Genomic DNA, 19710 nt, shown 5'->3' with positions numbered 1-19710 from the left:
TCCTCAAAAAAGAGACATACATAGTCATTTGGGAACTCTTTTATTTTCCCCCACCCCCCTTCATGCCTGCCTTTGTAGGCAGTGGAAGGAGAGAGTGATATTTGGAACCGCAGCCACCTTGAGATGGAGGCAATAAACTGGAGAGTGGAAGCCAACATGCCAAAGATGGCGGGATGGAAAAGAAAGACAAACACAGCAGAGTTACTGAGCCAACCTTGGGACCCTGGTCCAGGCTTGTTGGTAATAATAAATATTCTATGATTTAAATCGCCATTGCTTGGAATTTCTACTGTGAGTCAGCACAGTCCTGAGCTTGCTCACGGAGCCAGCTGCCCAGTTCTCCCTATTGAGAGCCATGAAGGATGGGGAAGTGGAGGAGGGCACAGTCTGATACTCAGCCTGGACACTGGCTTTGGGGCATCAGACATCACTGAAGCAGGCAGAGCAGTTCACAAGCAGACTTTTTCTTAACCTCATATGTGCCACTTCCTGAGGACTCCCAAAGTAACTGGAGGCCCTGTTCCCGCATGGAGGAAGGTGCTAATGGTCCAGTGGCAGGTCATTGGTATCACTGTGAGCTCATTTGTTCCCAAAGACATGGAGGCCGGTGACATTCATGATACAACACACATCATACTTTTTATTTTTAAAGTCGGTTCCAGAGAGCACACAGTTCAGTCTATTCAGCAGACACAGCCTGCTAAAAGAAGTGTCTCCTTCTAAGCCAAGAGCTGAAAATACTTTCCATTGCAGATCGTAGAGTGTATGCAGGCCACTCGCATGTGAATAGAGTAAGAACATGCTCCGTGGTATGGAAATGGATCAAAGCAGAGCAGGCCTGGTAAAGGCAGGATTGGGCCCAGAGCCTTACACACTGTTGGCCCAGAAATGCCTCTGTTCTGAATTGGAGGGAATTTTGAGGAGACGTTACTCTGCCTCTGTCTGTCTTTTGTCTCTGTTTATATAGTTTCAACTACTCAGATGGGCTTGGATTCCTTTTTCTATTAATCTGTTAGGCTGAGTCGTGGTCTACTCCAAAATGTCAGGAATAGAATGTTTTCCCAATCCTTATCCACTCTGGGTAGAGTCAGAATTTCCAAGCCAAAGTTCCCCTTTGTGAGATGCAGATTGGAACCTACACATTCTGTTTTTTATGCAACAATGATTTCAAAGTACATCATATAATTTCTAGATACATGGGTGGGAGATTAACGGGGCCTGTGTACCATTATAGCTCCGTGTGTATTGGCTTCATCATCCATTTGAGATTGAGAATTCCTTGAGAGAAGGGACACTTTCTTACTCATTTTTTGTGTTTCTGCTATTTCTAGCACGGAACAGTTGTTCTGAAAAGTTTTGCTAAATTGAATTGGAAAAAGAGAACTGAGGGCATCCTAGAATTGTATTATACTCCAACACACCTGCTTCTATCTATGTAAGAAACAAATTTTAAATGTTGAAATTAAATTTTTTTTTTTTTTTTGCTTGGGCATGCCTCCGAATCAAATCCAAACTTCAAAGTTGTTGTTTTGAAGACTGCAAATTATTCTCTTCTTAAAAAGTCATTTTTAAAGACTCTCTGCACTTTCATGTATGTCGTTACATTTATTTCATTTGTTCCCTTGTCAGTGGCACAGAGCATTCATTTTATTATCTCAACTTTAACATTTCATTCATACTTATTGATGTTTTCATGCGAGGTACATTTGTTTCTCATAATATCCCCTCAGGTGGGTATTTTACTCTCTTGTTACTAATGAGGAAGCCAAAACCCTCTTGCGGGAAGGGACTCATGAAGCAGGAAGCGGCTTAGGCTGTTCTCTTACTCCAGGCACCATGCCTTTTCTTCTGCTCCACAGCTTCATCTTCTTTCCCTTGTGATTTCTAACCTTCTCAGCATAAGCATCCTTATCCTTTTAATGATTAATCACTTCACCTCTTTCAATCTCAAAAGAACTGTTTCCATCGTTTTCTTTCTTTTGATGTTGTTTACAGTGAGGTTTGTGCTGGGAGATTCATGAATGGGTAGGGTGTTGTGATGAAGAAATGGTAAAAAGTTGAGATTCACTCATCTGCAAGTCTGAGAAATTTTGAGGTGTGGGAGAATGTTTTGTAGAGAAATCACATGTTGTGTAGAGAAATTGCATGTTGGGTAGAGTCTGTCATTAATTGTCTTTAAGTACTTTGTTTTTCCCTGCCTGCCTCTTTCCAAAATTGTTTTAATAAATAAACCTGTCCAAATAGGTTACTTGGAATCTTGCATTTCCCATTACACTATTCTGAGCAGTGGTGTTATGAATGTCAGGGTATTGTGCATAAATGCCAGAAATCCAGTCCCTTTAAATTCCTACTGTTCACCTGCTCTGGTCCTTTGCAATTTAGTAGGTAGCCCTTGGACCAATAGGGTCACAATCTCCTGGGAGTTTCCAGAAATGCAGATTAGCAGATCCCACTAGAGGCTTATTGAATTAAAAAATCTGTGATTCCCAAACACATTAAAGTTAAGGTAGTTAGACTAGAGTTTTTGCAGCAACCTTGGTCTGTTCTCTTGGAATCCAAACTTTGCTTTACTTAAAATATATGCATAAGTTAGGGAAATGTAAGTTAATACTACAACGAGATATCACCTTACACCTGTTACAGTGTCCATTATCAACAAGGCAAGCAATAACTAGTGTTGGAGAGGTTGTGGAGAAAAGGGAACCCTCATTCACTGCTGGTGGAAATGTAGACTGATACAACCACTACGGAAAGCAGTCTTGAGAAACCAAGATGGTGGCATAGGTAAACACCGGAGTTTGCTACCTCGAACAACCACTTCAAAAATACAACTAAAAGACGGAATGGACATCATCCAGAACCACAGGAAGGCTGGCTGAGTGGAAATTCTACAACTAGAAGGAAAGAGAAAAGCTTACCAAGACTCAGAGGAGGCGCAGTACGGAAGTAAAATACTAAGGTGCGGAGATGGCGGCTGAGGGCGCGGTTGTCGTTTTCAATAGGAAGGGAGTCTCAGGCTCTGAGCTCCAGTTCCAGGTGAGTCTCTAGGGACCCAGACTCAAACGGGAGAAGCGGGACTGTCTGGCATCGGTCAGAACTCGAGGGCAGCTTTCTCTCTGAGAGGCTTGCAGCGATTACTGGGACACTGAGAAGCAGAGCCTCTGAGGGCAAGACTGAGAGCAGCCATAACTGCCAGCCCCGCCCTGTTGATCCTGTGGGACCTGCCCCACCCAAGCCCTGCAGGGAGGCTTTTGCTGGATAGCCTCAGGCAAAGGCTAGATTAGCACCTCCCTAGAGATCCAGGAGCCAGGAAACCCAGAGGTCAGAGTGGGACCATCCAGTTTGTAGCTCCGTGGAACAATAAAGGACACACTCAGGGGGCAGAATCAGTGAGCTCCAAAGCCCCAGGGAAGCAAGCCTTGCCCCAGAAGGGTGTCTCCAGCACAGAAGTTCTCCCACTGCAGACACAGCTGATTCTCACAGCCAATTGGCCTGGAGGTCAATTCCTCCCAGTGATAGCTACAACAATCAAGGCTTACCTACAACAAGACTGTGCACAAAGACCACAAGGGGGTGCACCAAGAGTGTCCACCTCAGGTAATTGGGGAGGCTGAACCACTGGGCCCTAGAGGACACTCAGCACAGAAAACCACTTTATCAACACAGGGAAGCATAAAAAATGTGAGACAAAGTAAAAAGACACAAATGACAGAAATGGAGGAAAGCAAACTAGTGGATATAGAGTTCAAAACCACACTTTTAAGGTTTTTTAAGAATGTTCTAGAAACTGCTGATAAACTTAATGAGATCTACAAGAAATCTAATGAGACCCTCGAGGTTGTGATAAAGGACCAACTAGAAATTAAGAATACATGGACTGAAATAAAGAATATTATACAGACTCCCAACAGCAGACTAGAGGATTGCAAGAATCAAGTCAAAGATTTGAAATACGAAGAAGCAAAAAACACCCAACCGGAAAAGCAAAATGAAAAAAGAATCCAAAAATACAAAGATAGTGTAAGGAGCCTCTGGGGCAGCTTCAAGCGTACCAACATCCGAATTATAGGGGTGCCAGAAGAAGAGAGAGAACAAGATATTCAAAACCTATTTGAAGAAATAATGACAGAAAACTTCCCCTACCTGGTGAAAGAAATAGACTTACAAGTCCAGGAAGCGCAGAGAACCCCAAACAAAAGGAATCCAAAGAGGACCACACCAAGACACATCATAATTAAAATGCCAAGAGCAAAAGACGAAGAGAGAATCTTAAAAGCAGCAAGAGAAAAACAGTCAGTTACCTACAAGGGAGTACCCATATGACTGCCAGCTGATTTCTCAACAGAAACTTTGCAGGCCAGAAGGGAGTGGCAAGAAATATTCAAAGTGATGAATGCCAAGAACCTACAACCAAGATTACTTTATCCAGCAAAGCTATCATTCAGAATTGAAGGTCAGATAAAGAGCTTCACAGATAAGAAAAAGCTAAAGGAGTTCATCACCACTAAACCAGTATTATATGAAATGCTGAAAGGTATCCTTTAAGAAGAGGAGGAAGAAGAAAAAGGTAAAGATACAAATTATGAACAACAAATACACATCTATCAACAAGTGAATCTGAAAATCAAGTGAATAATCTGATGAACAGAGTGAACTGGTGCTTATAATAGAATCAGGGACATAGAAAGGGAATGGACTGGCTATTCTTGCGGGGGAAAGGGGTGAGGGGGATTCGGGAAGAGACTGGACAAAAATCGTGCACCTATGGATGAGGACAGTGGATGGGGAGTGAGGGCGGAGGGCGGGGTGGGAACTGGGTGGAGGGGAGTTGTGGGGGGAAAAAAGAGGAACAAATGTAATAATCTGAACAATAAAGATTTAATAAAAAAAGAAAGAAAGAAAGAAAGAAAGATGCTCCTTGGAGCACTGCTGTGGAGGTAGGCAGTTGAAGGCACCACAAACAGGGAGAATGGATCAGTCAACTGTGATGGGTGCCCCGTGTGGAAGGAATATCACGCCACAGTCAGAATCGGTGCGCTAGAATTGCAAACTCCACTTACATATGTGAAAACACCTCCCACACAGAACAGCACTGTACATTTCAGGAGTTCATGCTCATGTCTGTGATAGTTATCAACCACAACAGCACATGTGTCTGGGACAGGCACATAACACAGTAGCTAAGCCTGGGAAAGTCTCTTAACCTCTCTGATTAATCAGTTTCTTCATCTGAAAAACAGGAGATAATAGTAGTAACTACTCTATGGGTTGTTGTAAGGATTAGCTGAGTTAATATAAAGTACTTAATGCCTGTCAGTAAGTCTCACTAAAGTGTTGTTATTATCCTATATAATAAAAGCCTAATATGCCAAAAAAATAAAAATAAAAGAAAAAAAGAAAGCAGCCTGGTGATTCCTCAAAAAATTAAGAATAGAGCAAGCACATGACCCAACAACCCCACTCCTGGGTATATAACAAAAAACACACCTCAAAATCATTTATATGCAAAGATATATGCACCCCTATGTTCGTTGCAGCATTATTCATGGTGGCCAAGACGTGGAAGCAGCCAAAGTGCCCTATAATAGAGGACTGGATAAAGAAGATGTGGTACATATACACAGAGGAATACTACTCATCCATAAGAAAGGATGAAATAGCATCATTTATGACAACATGGGTGGACATTATGCTAAGTGAAATAAGTCAGACAGAAAAAGCTAAGAGCCATATGATTTCACTCATATGTGGGATATGAAACTGAAAGTTATGAGCACAAACAGCAGTGTGGTGGTTGTCAGGGCAGGGACAGGGGGAGAGAGAAGAAGAAGGGGTTCTAATATGAGGTGACAGAAGACTTGACTTTGGGTGGTGGACACATGGTGCTATAAACAGATTTTTGTAACTTAGAAATCCACACATGAATCCTATATGTTCATGTTGACCAATGTCACCCCAACAAAATTTAATTAAAAATATATATGCATAAACACATTTGAAATGAAGTTTTTGTTATTTTTACAATATTATTCTAGTTTGTGTATTATTCCATACACCTTTTTCTAGTTGCCTTTGGTAATATCATTCAATTAGTTAAATCAGCTATTTCTAGTTTTTCTAAAAATCTTTGATGTTTCCTTGAAGGCAAGAAATATGTTTTACTTTGTGGGCACACAGATTCCTGTATGCGAATGCTCAGTAAGTTGAAAGCGGAGTGAATTCTGAATAAGTGACTGAATAAATGAATACACGAAAGAAGAAGAATATAAATGGTATATTCCTTGAAGACGGGGATAATGTCTAAGTCATCCTTGAATTGCCAATGCTTCCCAGAAAACTTATCAATAAACACGTCCTGGCCCTAGCTGGTTTGGCTCAGTGGATAGAGTGTCGGCCTGCGGACTGAAGGGTCCCAGGTTCGATTCCGGTCAAGGGCATGTACCTGGGTTGCGGGCAGATGTGCCCGCAAGAGGCAGCTGAATCGATGTTTCTCTCTCATGGATATTTCTAACTCTCTATTCCTCTCCCTGTCCCTTCCTCTCTGTAAAAAATCAATAAAATATATATAAAAAACATAAACACGTCCTGGTTAAGTTGTTGGATGAGAAGGCCTTGTTTGTTTATTCCTGGCATAAAACCACAGAGAACAGAAGCAGGAGAAATGCAAATAAGAGGGAGAGCTAAGTATAGTGCTAGACAGCTTTACAATTGTTACTTCAGCTCATCACAGCATCTGTGAACTGGGCATGTATTATTTTATTTTATTTTTTAAATATATTTTATTGAATTTTTACAGAGAGAAAGGGAGAGGGATAGAGAGTTAGAAACATTGACGAGAGAGAAACGTCAATTTAGCTTGTATTATTTTAGAGAGGAAGAAACTGAGTTCTGAAATTTAAGCACCTCGCCCAAGTTCACATCGCTAGGGTCAGAGCCCGATTATTCTTGCAAGTAATTTGCATGTCTGTGTGTGCACGGCCCGTCTCTGCAGAGATGGAAAGTGAGAGAGGAAGGATCCTTTATAATAAAACACAAGAATAAGCAACTCTCCGAGTTCCCCTTGTGCCTCGGAGGCGCTGTGGCTCCGGAGGAAAGAGCTCTTCTCGCCTTTCAACCACCGACTAAGCAGGAACAAAGCATTGAAGATGTACCCTCTGGTGCCGTTTCTGCACTCGGAACGCAGGTGCTGGGGCCGTCAGGCGCGGGGGGGCACCAGAGAGGAACGGACGAACGCCGAGCGGTTGCCTGGTAACGCCCGCTGAGGCGTCCCAGCGTAATAAGGTCCGGGAGAAGTGTCACTAGCCTTGAGCCGGACCCCATAGCCCTTGTCTCCGCGCCGGCGGCCTGTCCCCGCCGCCTGGCGGGCTAGGGCAGGGGAAATGTGGCAGGAGGAGTCGGATCTGTCTCTCAGTATCGCTCAGATAGTCCAAAAACTCAAGGGCTCCAGTTTGTACGCTCAGCTGGAACGTCAGGCCTGGGTAAGTGAGGCGGGCAGGAAGGGATGGGGCCGGGGCTGCGGCGATGCCTCCCGGTCTGTGGGAGCCCCTCGGACCCCGGCTGCAGCCGCCTCTGGTCTCTGCACCTCCGCTCCTGTGCGCGGAAAACCCTCTCTTCCAGGTCCCCACGCTCAGCCTCGCGCGTGGGGTAATAGATGTTTGAAGGAGGGTGGGGCGCATCATTGCCTTCCTTAGGAGATAGAATCGCTAAAGCAATTTATTCATCGTATTGTCCTTTACAGGGTTTAATATTTTAAACTGCTGGAATCACCTTAGGTCTTTGGACCACGCCTTCCCTTACTTTTTCTGTTCTAAATGTGGGGTGTTTTTTTTTTTTTTTTTGCCTTAGCATCACTCACCTCCTTGCCTCTACCCTCCATGCACTCATCCTCCCTCTACCCATCCACCTCGCATTTACTGAGCATTTTCCCAATGTGCTGGGTTCTTTGATGCAGAGATTGATTAAGGGATCTTTGTGTATGTGTGAATGCAATGTAAATGGAGTTATACAGTATGTAAATTTTTGTGCCTGGTTTCATTTAGAATCATGCTTTTAAAAAATATATATATTTTATTGATTTTTTTACAGAGAGGAGGGGAGAGGGATAGAGAGAAACATCAGTGAGAGAGAAACATCGATCAGCTGCCTCCTGCACACTCCCCACTGGGGATGTGCCCGCAACCAAGGTACATGCCCTTGACCAGAATCGAACCTGGGACCCTTGAGTCTGCAGGCTGATGCTCTATCCACTGAGGCAACCCGGTTAGGGCTAGAATCATGCTTTTGTGACTCATTTATGTTGTTGGTATTTCGGTAGTTCAGTTTCTTTTGGGAAAAAAATTGTTTTTAATTTTCAATGACAGTTGACATACAGTATTATTTACATATATAAAAGCCTAATATGCAAAGTGTCCCCTCAAGAGTTGGACCCACTGGGAGTTTGATCGCTTGTGATGATGTGTGCTGACCACCAGGGGGTGGCACAGAAGGAAGGAAGGCCTGGCTGGCAGCCTCTAGGTACCCTACCTGTGCCCAAATTTTGTGCACTGGGCCTCTAGTATTAGTATAAGGTGTACAGCATACTGATTAGATATCTGTATACCCCGATAGGTCTGGTTCCCATATATGTTCTGTTCCTTTGTATTGCTGAGTAATATTTCATTGTTTGGATAGGCTATGATTTGTTTTTCTGTTCATTGATTGCTGGGCATCCTCAGTTATAAAGTTATGGGTTGTTTCCAGGTATAGAGATTATAAATAAATCTGATATAAACATTCTGGTATAGGGTTTTGTTTGAATATTTTCTTTTCTCTGGGATAAATACCTAGGAGTAGAATTGCTAAGTTGTATGATAAGTATATGTTTAATTCTATAAGAATCTGCCAGACTTTTCCAAAGTGGCTGTAGCATTTTGCATTTCCACCAGCAATTATGAGAGTTTCAGTTGCTCTGCATCCTTGCTAATACTGATGTCAGTATTTTTATTAATTAATTTTTATTTATTAATTACAATGTTCTGGTAGGAGAGTAATGATATCCCATTGAGACTTTAATTGCCTTTCCTAATACCAATGATATCAAGCATGTTATCATGCTTATATCTTCTTTGGTGAAGTAATCTGTTCAAATCCTTTGCCCATTAAAAAAATCGTTTGTTCTCTCATTGTTGAATTGTAAGGATTCTTTATATAAAGGACACAAGTCCTTTATCAGATACTCCTCTTGCAAATATTTTCTCCAGTCTGTGGCTTATCTTTTCATTTTCTTAACTGGGTGTTTCAAATAGCAAAACATTTTAATTTTGATGACATACATTTTTACCAATTTCTTTTATGATTTGTGCTTTTTGTGCCTTACCTAAGAATCTTTTCCTGTTTTGTTGTAGCAGTTTATAGTTTTAGCTCTAAATTTAGATCATTTCCAGTTCATTTTTGTGTATGTTACTATGTAAAGCTTTTTTTTTTTTCACGTAGATGCCCAATACCACACCTATTTCTATTGCTTATTTGCCGATTTCCTTGACACCTTTGTTGAAAATTCCTTTAGTACACACACACATACAGAGGACTCTGTCTGGCTCTCTATTCTGTTCCATTGCCCTGTTTGTTTACCAGTATGCTAATGCTACATTTTTTATTTTTGTAACTTTATAGTAAGTCTTGAAATCAGGTAATTAGTCCTCCAACTTTGTTCTTTTTAAAAACTGTTTTGTTTATTCTATGTCATTTTCTTTGCCATATAAAATTTATAATTTTATAAATTACTACAAAAAATCTTCCTGGATTTTGGATTGGGGTTTTGTTGAATGTATAGATCAGTTTGGGGAGAAATGACCTCTTAACAATATTGAATTTTCTGGCCCATGAATACACTTTATCTCTTCATTTATTTATATCTTTATTTTCTATTGTTGGTGTTTTTACAGTTCAATATACAAATCTCGCACATATTTTAAGATTTTCCCCTAACTATTTTTATGCCATTAAAAATGCTGATTTTTTTCTCATTTCAATTTTCAATTGTTTCTTGTTAGTATGTAGAAATACAATAGATATGTGTCTATTTGCCATGTATCCTGCAGCCTTACTAAACTTATTTATTATAGTTCCTCTTTTGTATATTGCTATGATTTTTCAAGTACATATTTCATATGTGAACAAAGACAATTTTCCTTTTTCCTTTTCAATATATATGTTTTTATTTTTTATTTTTCTTGCCTTGTTATACTGGCTACTGCTTCCAGTACAATGCTGTATAGATACTTTTTTATTAGGTTGAAGAAACTCTTTCTTATTCCTGTTTTTCTGAGAGTTTTATTATGAATGGATGTTGAATTTTGTTAAGTACCTTTCTTGTACATGTAGAGATTCTCAATGTGATTTTTATTTTTAATATGTTAATATGATGAACAACACTGATTGTTTTTTGCATTCCAGAGATGAATTTCACTTGGTTACAATACATTATTATTATTTTTATATATATCTTGATTTAATTTCCTAATATTTTGTTGAAGATGTGAATATTTTCATAAGAATATTGGTTTGTAGTTTTATTTTAACATCTTCGTCAAGTTTTGCTATTAGTTAATGCTGAACTCAGAAATCGAGTTGGGCAGTGTTCCCTTCTCTCCTATTTTCTGGAAGAATTCGTGTAGAATTAATATTATTTCTTCCTTAAATGACTGGTTGAGTTCCGGGTAAAGTCATTAGGGCCTGGAGTTTTCTTTGTGGGAACATTTTTAATAAAAAATCTAATTTTTAAAATATATGCAGGGCTATTTGGGCTATTTCTCTGGTTGAATGTGTACTTGAAAGGCATGAGTGTTCTGCTCTTACTTTTCTATAAATGTCAATGAGGTCACATAGACCATTTTGTTCAAGTGTTCTGTATCTTACTAGGAAGAGGCCTCAGTCAACACCGTCAGACGTTTTATTATCACTGCCATTAGCTTCAGTTGTACCACAGGCTTCAGATTTGGTGGGCTGCTATACACTTTGTCCTTAGAAAGGATTCTGGGGGCATTGGAGGGGTTTTCTGTGTTTCTGTGACCCTGTCCCTGCTTGCCTGTGCACAGGGAAGCCTCTCTCCATGCTCTTATCCCTTCACCGGCAGTAGTCTGCCGTCTGTTACCCTCCTGAGCTCACGGTAGGTACAGGTGTTCTCGTTCTCCTGGCCCTGGCCCGGTCCATGTGCGTCGGGGTAGGTCTTCCTCAGTGTGCCTTCTTCTCCCTGTGCAGCCGAATTCTGCCTTGTATCCGTGGCAGATCATGGGTGACAGAGAGATCCCTGCCCCTTCCTAGTGCTGGCTGACCTCTGCTTCAGCCTGGTGTGGGATCCTGGGCCCAAAGGCTCCCTTACCTTTCCGTGAGGAAGATGGTTTTTGCATCTGCCTTACTCCCAGAAGCAGTGAATTATCGCCTTGTCTTCAGCGTGGTTTGGTTTCTGAATTCTCCCCTAGAGGTCTAAGGCGTTTTCCTCACATGAGAGGAGAGTTTGGGCAAGGTAGCATGGTCTCATGCTTGTTCTGCAGTGGCAGCCTGTCCCTTCGTGCACACCTGTGCCACCGAAGGGGGCTCTCTGCAGCTCCATGCTCTGCCCTCCGTCTTTCGTGTGGACACCTGGTGTAGACCCATGGGAAAGAGCATGCAAGGGAGTGTGACTCCCCCTTGAGTTCTGAGCTCCCAGTTATTCTAAACTGACATGCTAGCCCACCTCTAATCTGTCATGGCTGAATTCTTAGCCAAATTCTTCTTTCTGGCTTCTGTAGGGTAGCCTTCTTTTCCTCCTGTTCTCTGTCAAACATTTAGGGTCCCGTCTGTCCTTGGAGGGGCTTGTTACTCTTTGGAATTTAGTTCACTGGATAGTCTTATATCTTCAATTTTCTGGTGGGTTCAAAAATTATGATTTTGTAGATTATACCACTTTTTCTCATTTGGTAGGATGGGAGCGACACATCTTGTACTGGCTTTCTACATGCTATGCATTATCAAAACTCTATTAGTAAGTGTTTAAAGATTGCATCTATGCCCACGAGAAAGATTGGTCTGTAATTTTCCTTTTTAGTAATGTCTTTGACAAGTGTTATATCAAGGTTATGCTGGCCTGATAAAATGAATAGGAAAGTGTTCCTTCTTTTTTTTACTTTCTATTTGCTGAAAGGTTGTTATGAGGTTGTTGTGGTGTGTGTGTTTTTTCCCCCGTAAATGCTTGGAGGAATTCTCCAATGAAGCCTGTGTCTCAGGCTTCATTTTCTTTGGGGAGGTTTATTTTTCTATTAGTAGACTTTATTATTTAGAATAGTTTTAGGTTTACAGAAAAAATTGATCAGAAGGTATAGAGTTCCCACACATCCCCTTTCCCCTTGAGCAGTTTCCCCTGTTATTAACATCTTGCGTAATGTGGTACATTTGTTGCAATTAGTGAACCAATCTTGATACATTATTGTTAAAGTCCTTAGTTTACATCAGGGTTCACTTTTTATGTTGTGTAGCTCTGTGGGTTTTGACAAATGTATAATGTCATGTGTCCGCTATTCCATTGTCTTACAGAATAGTTTCACTGTCTGAAAATCTTCTGTGCTCCCCCCTACTCATTCTTCTCTTTCCTGAGACCCAGACAACCAATGATTTCTTTTTTTACTGTCACTATAGTTTTGCCTTTAAGAATGTCATATACTTGGGGTCATACAGTATGTAGCTTTTTCAAGCTGGCTTCTTTCACTTAGTAATATACATTAAGTTCTTCTATATGGGTGTTTTTTTGTTTTGTTTTGTTTTTTGCTGAATAATATTTTTCGTGTGGATGTATCAGTTTGCTTATAAGTTCACCTATTGAAGGATGTCAATTGCTTCCAAGTTTTGGCAGTTATGAAGACAACTGCTATAAAAATTCCTGTGTAGATTTTTTTTTTTAAATCAACATACATTTCAACTTAGTTGGGAAAATATCAAGGGGGTAGTTGCTGGATTATATGGCTAAGACTATGATTAACTGATTCATCAGAAGCTGACAATGTGTCTTCCAATGTGGCTGTACCATTTTGCATTCCCAGCAATGAATGAGCGTTTCTGTTACTCCACATCCTCACCGCATTTGCTGTTTTAGATTTTAGCTATTCTAATAGGTATGTTGTAATATCTCACTGTTGTTTTAATTTGAAATTTGTTTTGTTTCTGTTTTTTAAATTTATCTTTATTGTTGAAAGTATTACAGATGTCCCCTTTTCCCCCCCACTGATCACCTCTACCCCACCCCAGCCCCAGGCCTTCACCATATTATGGTTTGTGTCCATTGGTTATGCACATATGCATATAAGTTCTTTGGTTAATAACATTCACCTAAGCATCTTTTTATATATTCATTTGCCATCTGTATGTCTTCTTTGGTGAGATGTCTGTTCAGATCGTTTGCCCCTTTTAAAATTGTATGTTTTTTTATTATTGTGTTTTAAGGGTATTTGTTACCTCAGGCACAATTCTAGGCCCAGGGCATACAACAGTGAATAAGATAAAGTACCACCCTCATGTAGAGATGATAGTGTTAAAAATAAGTACAGGTCGACAATACCTTATCAAAAACCAGGGGCCAGATGTGTTTCAAAATTCAGATGTTTTTCAAATTTTAGAAAGGTAATTTATGCATATCCTGTATGTTCTTTAATATCTCTACCAACGTCTTTCAGCACCCAGTAATTACATAGATTAATATTTATGTGGCAAAATGTATGAATTTTCATACTTGGTGTGATAAATAAGAACTATAAATAATCTCATGTCAATTCAGGTCAGATCAGATTTTGCCATCAAATGAGTTCAAATCAGGGCAGATTTTGGCACAATTCGATTAGACAAAAACTGGTTTTCAAAGCTCTTTAGATTCTGGAATTTCAAGTAAAGGATTATGTATCTACACCTATAACATTTAACAATTAGTAAAAAAGTAGGGCAAGGAAATAGAAAGATAAAACAATGTAAGGAGACTCAAAACATGTATTTGACTAGTTCTTAAGATAAAGAATTAACAGACCTGTACTATTATAGATTCATAAAAATATAATTACAGATCTTTTAAAAGTAGTGCAGTTTTGGACTTGGAAAACAAATGTGATAACAACTTTGCCTTAATTTGTATCCATTGGCTCAGACATCCTGTATAATAAAGAACTAATATGCTAATTTGACCAGACAGCCGGACATCCTTCCAGACGACCTTCCGGATGAAGCCAGGGCTGCAAGGGCTGAGGCAAGAATGACCTTCCTGAATGACCAGTGGGCAGGGGGCAGGGCCGGTGAGCCTGCGCCACCAGGCCAGCCACAGTGGTCCTGGTGCACCCCCCTTCCACAGAGGTGGCGGGAAAGGGGGATGCACGGTCCCAGCACCTCGCAGAGACAGGATAGGGTGCAACCACAGTGCCTCAACCTCCCCTGACCCCTCCCCTGGCCGGCCCGGCCCCCAATTACACCCCCCCCAAACCAGTGTGTGGGTGGCGGGGCCAGTGCTAAGGAGCAGCAAGCCAGCTTCTGGTTGAGCAGCACTCCCCCCCTTACTCCCCTTCCTCCACCCTCCCCCTCCACTCAGCCAGAAACTGGGCTCAGCTGGCAAGTGCAGGCAGGCGGTCAGGAGCAAGGGGTCCTGGACTGAGAGAGGGATGTCTGAGTGCTGGCTTAGGCCCGGAGGGATTGGGCCTAAGCCGGCAGGTGGACATCCCCCAAGGGGTCCCGGACTGCGAGAGGTTGCAGGCCAGGCTGAGGGACCCCCGCCCCCACGCACAAACCCAGTGCATGAGTTTCATGCACCAGGCCTCTAGTTCAATATAAATCAACTAACTCTTAGAGGCAACTTTACAACCAGCTTTGATAACATACTTTTATACATCTGGCTGTGTATTTTTTACATGCCTTTAAAATTTTAATCTAGAGGGCATTTTCTGAACTGCTTCCATTTTGTCTGTTTGTGTCTACCCAGAGGGTCTAGAGCAGTGTGGCCCAAATTAATTAGAAAAATAAAACCACACAGCACATTTCTAAACCAATATAAATGGTTTTAGACCCTTTTCCCTACTATTGCTTCTCTTTTAGTATTATGATTAAACATTGACTTTATTTTAATGTATCCTTTTATTTATTGAAGTTTAATTATTTAAGATATTAGGGTGATAACATGGATTTTTGTGGTTCTAGAAAGGTGTTATGTTGTGTTTTTGTTTTTTTCTAAGTTTCTTGAGTTACTTTATTATGAAGTCAACCTGCATCTTAAAATTACATTTGCTCACTCATCCTCTCTAGACACTAGGATAATAGCCTAAACCCACATTAGATGCCTAGCACCAAATCAGCATTATTACTTTGTATCATGCATTATTTGTACTTAAAATGGATGTTGTGTAAAACCTCAAATGTTATTTCCATTCCATTAAATATTGAATAGGTCTTGTTGTTCGGATTATTATTATAAATAATAGAATTGTGAAAGGAAGGAATCTGAAAGAAGATAGGTTTTGGAGAGAGAAGAAATAATGTAAATGATAGGATGTTGTCATAAGTCTAGAACCCAAGAGCATCTCAAGGCTAGTGTCTCTACTAAAAATCTTATGAGATTGTATCTCAAATACTGTTTTTGTATTCTTCATTACCAGAAATTTGTACCAGAATTTAGAGATCATAAAAAGAGAAAAGAATATGACCTTTATTATTTATTTTAGGAAAATGCAAATTAAATGGATTTAATTAAATCGATTTTAATTAAAGATATTTTATGTAAGGCATGGATAGATAGAACATATATTGGTGTTTAAAAGCCTGTGCCATGATTAGAGCTTTCTATCATCTGTCTTTCTTTTTTCTCTCGAAGGTGGGGATTGGCAAACACTAGGGGGAGCTCCTGATTGGACTAGTGCAGCTGGGATATATATTTATATGAATAATTCAGGGACTCAGATTGAGTTTGGTGTGAATCTGGAAGTGATATTAGCCTTACCCATATCTACCTTAACTGCTGTCATACCCTTTAATCCTGGAAAGTAAGACAGTGAAGAAGTGGATGATGGTGTACAGGATTTCAAAATAAGTAACCCCCTGTCTTCATAGAATTTATGTACTTGAGGGATAAGATACCTATTAAAATGTAGGTTTGCTTTGTGTGAGTAAGATATCTCTTGGTGTTTTATTTCAGCCATGAGTTACTTAGAGACGGTCATGTCAGATTCTTGAATTAGGCAAGGCCAACTTGAAATGAGAGGGAAACGATTGATTAGTAAAGGAGAAGTTTAGACTGTTTCAGGCACAAGACAGGTTATGAAAAGAGGCTAAGAAGTGAAGCTGTGGCGTAAGGGGAGGATAAGACAGCCAGTGCTGGCAGAGAAGAGGGCCAACGTGGGGGTGTCAGCAAAAGAAAGCCAGTGAGGGCTCCATCCTCAGGTGAGAGAAACCGGAGCAGGGCTCCAATTACATAACACAGATTGAGTAGAAGGCATGGTCAGCTCGCACAGAGCCAGACTTCCCAATCGGAAACCAAAACTCATTCCTGGCTGTAATGCATGTCTACCCGGACTACTAGGATTACAGAAACAAATCTTGTGTACAATTTTAGAAAGAACCAAAACTATTAGGAAGCAATGGGAATATCCAATTCAATGTTTTTATTTTTTAAATTATTTATTGTTTAAAGTATTACATATGTCTCCATTTTCCCCTTTGGTCGCTCCCACCCCCCAGCATATGCCCCCACCCCCGTAGTGTCTGTGTCCACTGGTTATGCTTATATGCATGCATACAAGTCCTTCGGTTGATCTCTTACCCCCCACTCCCACCCTCCCCTACCTTCCCTCTGAGGATTGACAGACTGTTCGAAGCTTCTATGTCTCTGGATCTATTTTTGTTCATCAGTTTATGTTCATTATATTCCCTAAATGAGTGAGATCAAGTGATATTTTTCTTTCTCTGACTGGCTTATTTTACTTAGCATAATGTTCTCCAGGTCCATTCATGCTGTTGTAAATGGAAAGAGTTCTTTCTTATTTACAGAAGCATAGTATTCCATTGTGTAGATGTACCACAATTTTCTAATTCGCTCATCTGTTGATGGGCATTTAGGCTGTTTCCAAATCTTAGCTATTGTAAATTGTGATGCTATGAACATAGGGGTGCATATGTCCTTTCTGATCAGTGTTTCTGATTTCTTGGGATATCAGAAGTGGGATTACTGGGTCAAATGGGAGTTCCATTTTTAATTTTTTGAGGAAATGCCATACTGTTTTCCACAATGGCTGCACCAGTCTGCATCTCCACCATCAGTGCACGAGGGTTCCTTTTTCTCCACATCCTCGCCAGCACTGTTGTTTGTCGATTTGTTGATGATAGCCATTCTGACAGGTGTGAGATGGTATCTCATTGTCGTTAACGAGTCCCTCTTCTACGGTGGTTATGGGCTCTTAACAGAAAATAGATGAAGTCCAAAATTATGTTAATGATAAAAGAATGTTTGGGGATTGATCACACTTTTCTCTCTTTGTTTTTTGTTTATGTTCTTCAGTACATTGTGAGTTCCTCAAGAGTGAGGGAGGACTATGTCTTGTCTTTCTTTTTATACCCAACAACTGGAACATAGGAAGTGTCCAGTTAATTATTGAAAGAAGAATGCAAATGAATAGGCATATACTAAGGTATGGATATATTGAAAGGAAAAGGCTGGGGAAGAAGAAGTCTTGGATGGCACTCAAGGTGAAAAGATGGGAATGCATTCCCAATATAGCAACAGCAGTCAGGCTGAGCAAAGGGTTTCTGTGGTGGGGTACTGAAAGAGAGAGAGAGAGAGAGAGAGAGAGAGAGAGAGAGAGAGAGAGAGAGAGAGAGAGAAGAGAGAGAGAGAGAGAGAGAGAGAGAGAGAGAGAGAGAGAGAGAGAGAGAGATTATATAGGTGGGGTGGAACTAGGCTTTTAGAGGATTGTAAATGCTAAAACAAATTTGCCTTTATTCTATAGGCATTGAATGGGGTCATTGGGGTATTTTGAGGAGAGTGGAGACATGAGAGTAGTTTTTAGGAGCATTAATCTGACATTGGTGATCAGGATAGATAGGAATAGAGGAGAGTGATCAGCTTCATGCTCCTCTTTATTCCTTCCCACATTCTATTGGACCTTGTGCTGTTCCATACACTGTCAGTGCACAAGAGCATCCCCATGCCCTTGCTCAGTCCGTCCACACAGCCTATACTTCTTTGCTCCCCTTTCCAGTTTCTTGCATTAGAATGAATTGTTCCTTTTTCTATGAATGATACCTCTGTTGTAACATTTTCTTTCTTATAGTGGAGTTAGTTTTCTTTCTTTCTTTTCTTTTTTTTAAATCGGCTCTTTCCTTTTTCAGACTAAAACTTCCAGAGAACAAGGATAAGGTCTTGTTCATTTTGAGTTTTCCATGGAGTTTTGCTGGTGTAGTTCTAAGCAATCTGTAGTGCAAATGCATTCATTAAATACGTGTTTATGAAGAACTTACTATGTGATAGCTATTGTGCTGGAACTTGGTACAGAGATGGAAGACACTTGTCCTCCAGATGCCTATAGTCTAGTAGAGTGATTCTCAAAGTATGATCTGTGAATTCCTGGTGGTCTATAGGATCCTTTCAGGTTAAAAGTGTTTTATATAAAACTAGTAGCCCGGTGCACAAAAATTTGTGCACTCAGGGTGGGGGTGGTGTCCCTCAGTTATTAAACATTTATCGGCACAACACTGACCACATTGGTGGTGGTGGTGGTCTTGTCAGAATGTGTTATATTATGCAGATGAAAATCTATTTAAACAGATTTGATGTAGATATTTTCAAAGATGGAAGAATTGTCCCTGTCAACTATTTTAGTTGATTCATAGCTTCACTAATTGTCATCATTGCAAAGTTTTCAGTCCCCATATGGATTGCTGGATATAATAGGTCATGTGCTGCCCTGTCCTTTGTAGCCTTTGTTACCTTAAGGACTCTAGTTTTCCATTTATATGTTTAAGTATCAACCTTACCGGCTTAAAAATGTAAGCTTTTAACACTGCTCTCTCTGTTCCGTATCCTTCCGATGAAAAGTGGAGTTGGGTTGCAGCACAGGAGAGAAATTCAGAAGGGGAATACTGAAGTAATGACTGCAGTAGGAGAAGAGGGAACCTATTTCCTTGGCCACAGGCACTGGCGCCCTGGACCACAGGGCTGACAGCTTCTCCAGGTGGCTGCAGCCTGGGACCTCGGGCAGGTGCCTTGTCCGTCTCCTGGGCTGCAGCCAGCCACAGGTGCTGGTGCCTGGACCAAAGGTGGGCGGCTTTTTGTTTTGGCAGCTTCTTCTTCTGTGCTTCCAGGGGGGACAGTCAGTTATGTGTATATGTGCGTGCATGCAAACATAGGCGTGTACATGTGTGTATGTGGAAATCTGCTGGGAAAGTCAAAACCATAGAAGAGTTGCCCCCTATCTCTTGAATCTTCCAGAGATATCCCCCGCTTTTTTATTCTATCTCTACTGGAGAGTCAGTATTTGCAGCCAGCCAGCCAGTGACTCTCTCAGTATCTATTTCTGACTTCTTCTTTCCCTGTCTGTCTTCCAACCCCTAATCATATTTCTACCTGGATGCATCATTTTTACTCCCAATATGCTGTATAGAGAAGGAGTCAGAATGCTGTCTTCCCATGAATAGTACTCAGTGACAAACCAATTGCATTTTAGTTGGGCAATGCCCCTA

General features: G+C 40.8%; 1 protein-coding gene across 1 annotated transcript in view; it reads left to right on the top strand.

The window, feature by feature from the left end:
- Window positions 1-7260: 7260 nt before the first annotated feature.
- Window positions 7261-19710, top strand: part of TBC1D19 (TBC1 domain family member 19) — a 113955-nt gene continuing 101505 nt past the window's right edge. Inside the window, exon 1 of the mRNA XM_081101976.1 lies at window positions 7261-7478. Coding sequence (XP_080958102.1) covers window positions 7380-7478 — 99 coding nt within the window. The 5' untranslated portion in view covers window positions 7261-7379. The remainder of the gene's footprint in view (window positions 7479-19710) is intronic.

This window comes from Myotis nattereri (assembly GCF_964212035.1).
Source record: "Myotis nattereri genome assembly, chromosome: 1".
Taxonomy (NCBI): domain Eukaryota; kingdom Metazoa; phylum Chordata; class Mammalia; order Chiroptera; family Vespertilionidae; genus Myotis; species Myotis nattereri.
Note: the sequence above shows the minus strand (reverse complement) of the source record. Positions and strands in the feature narration are given on the sequence as shown.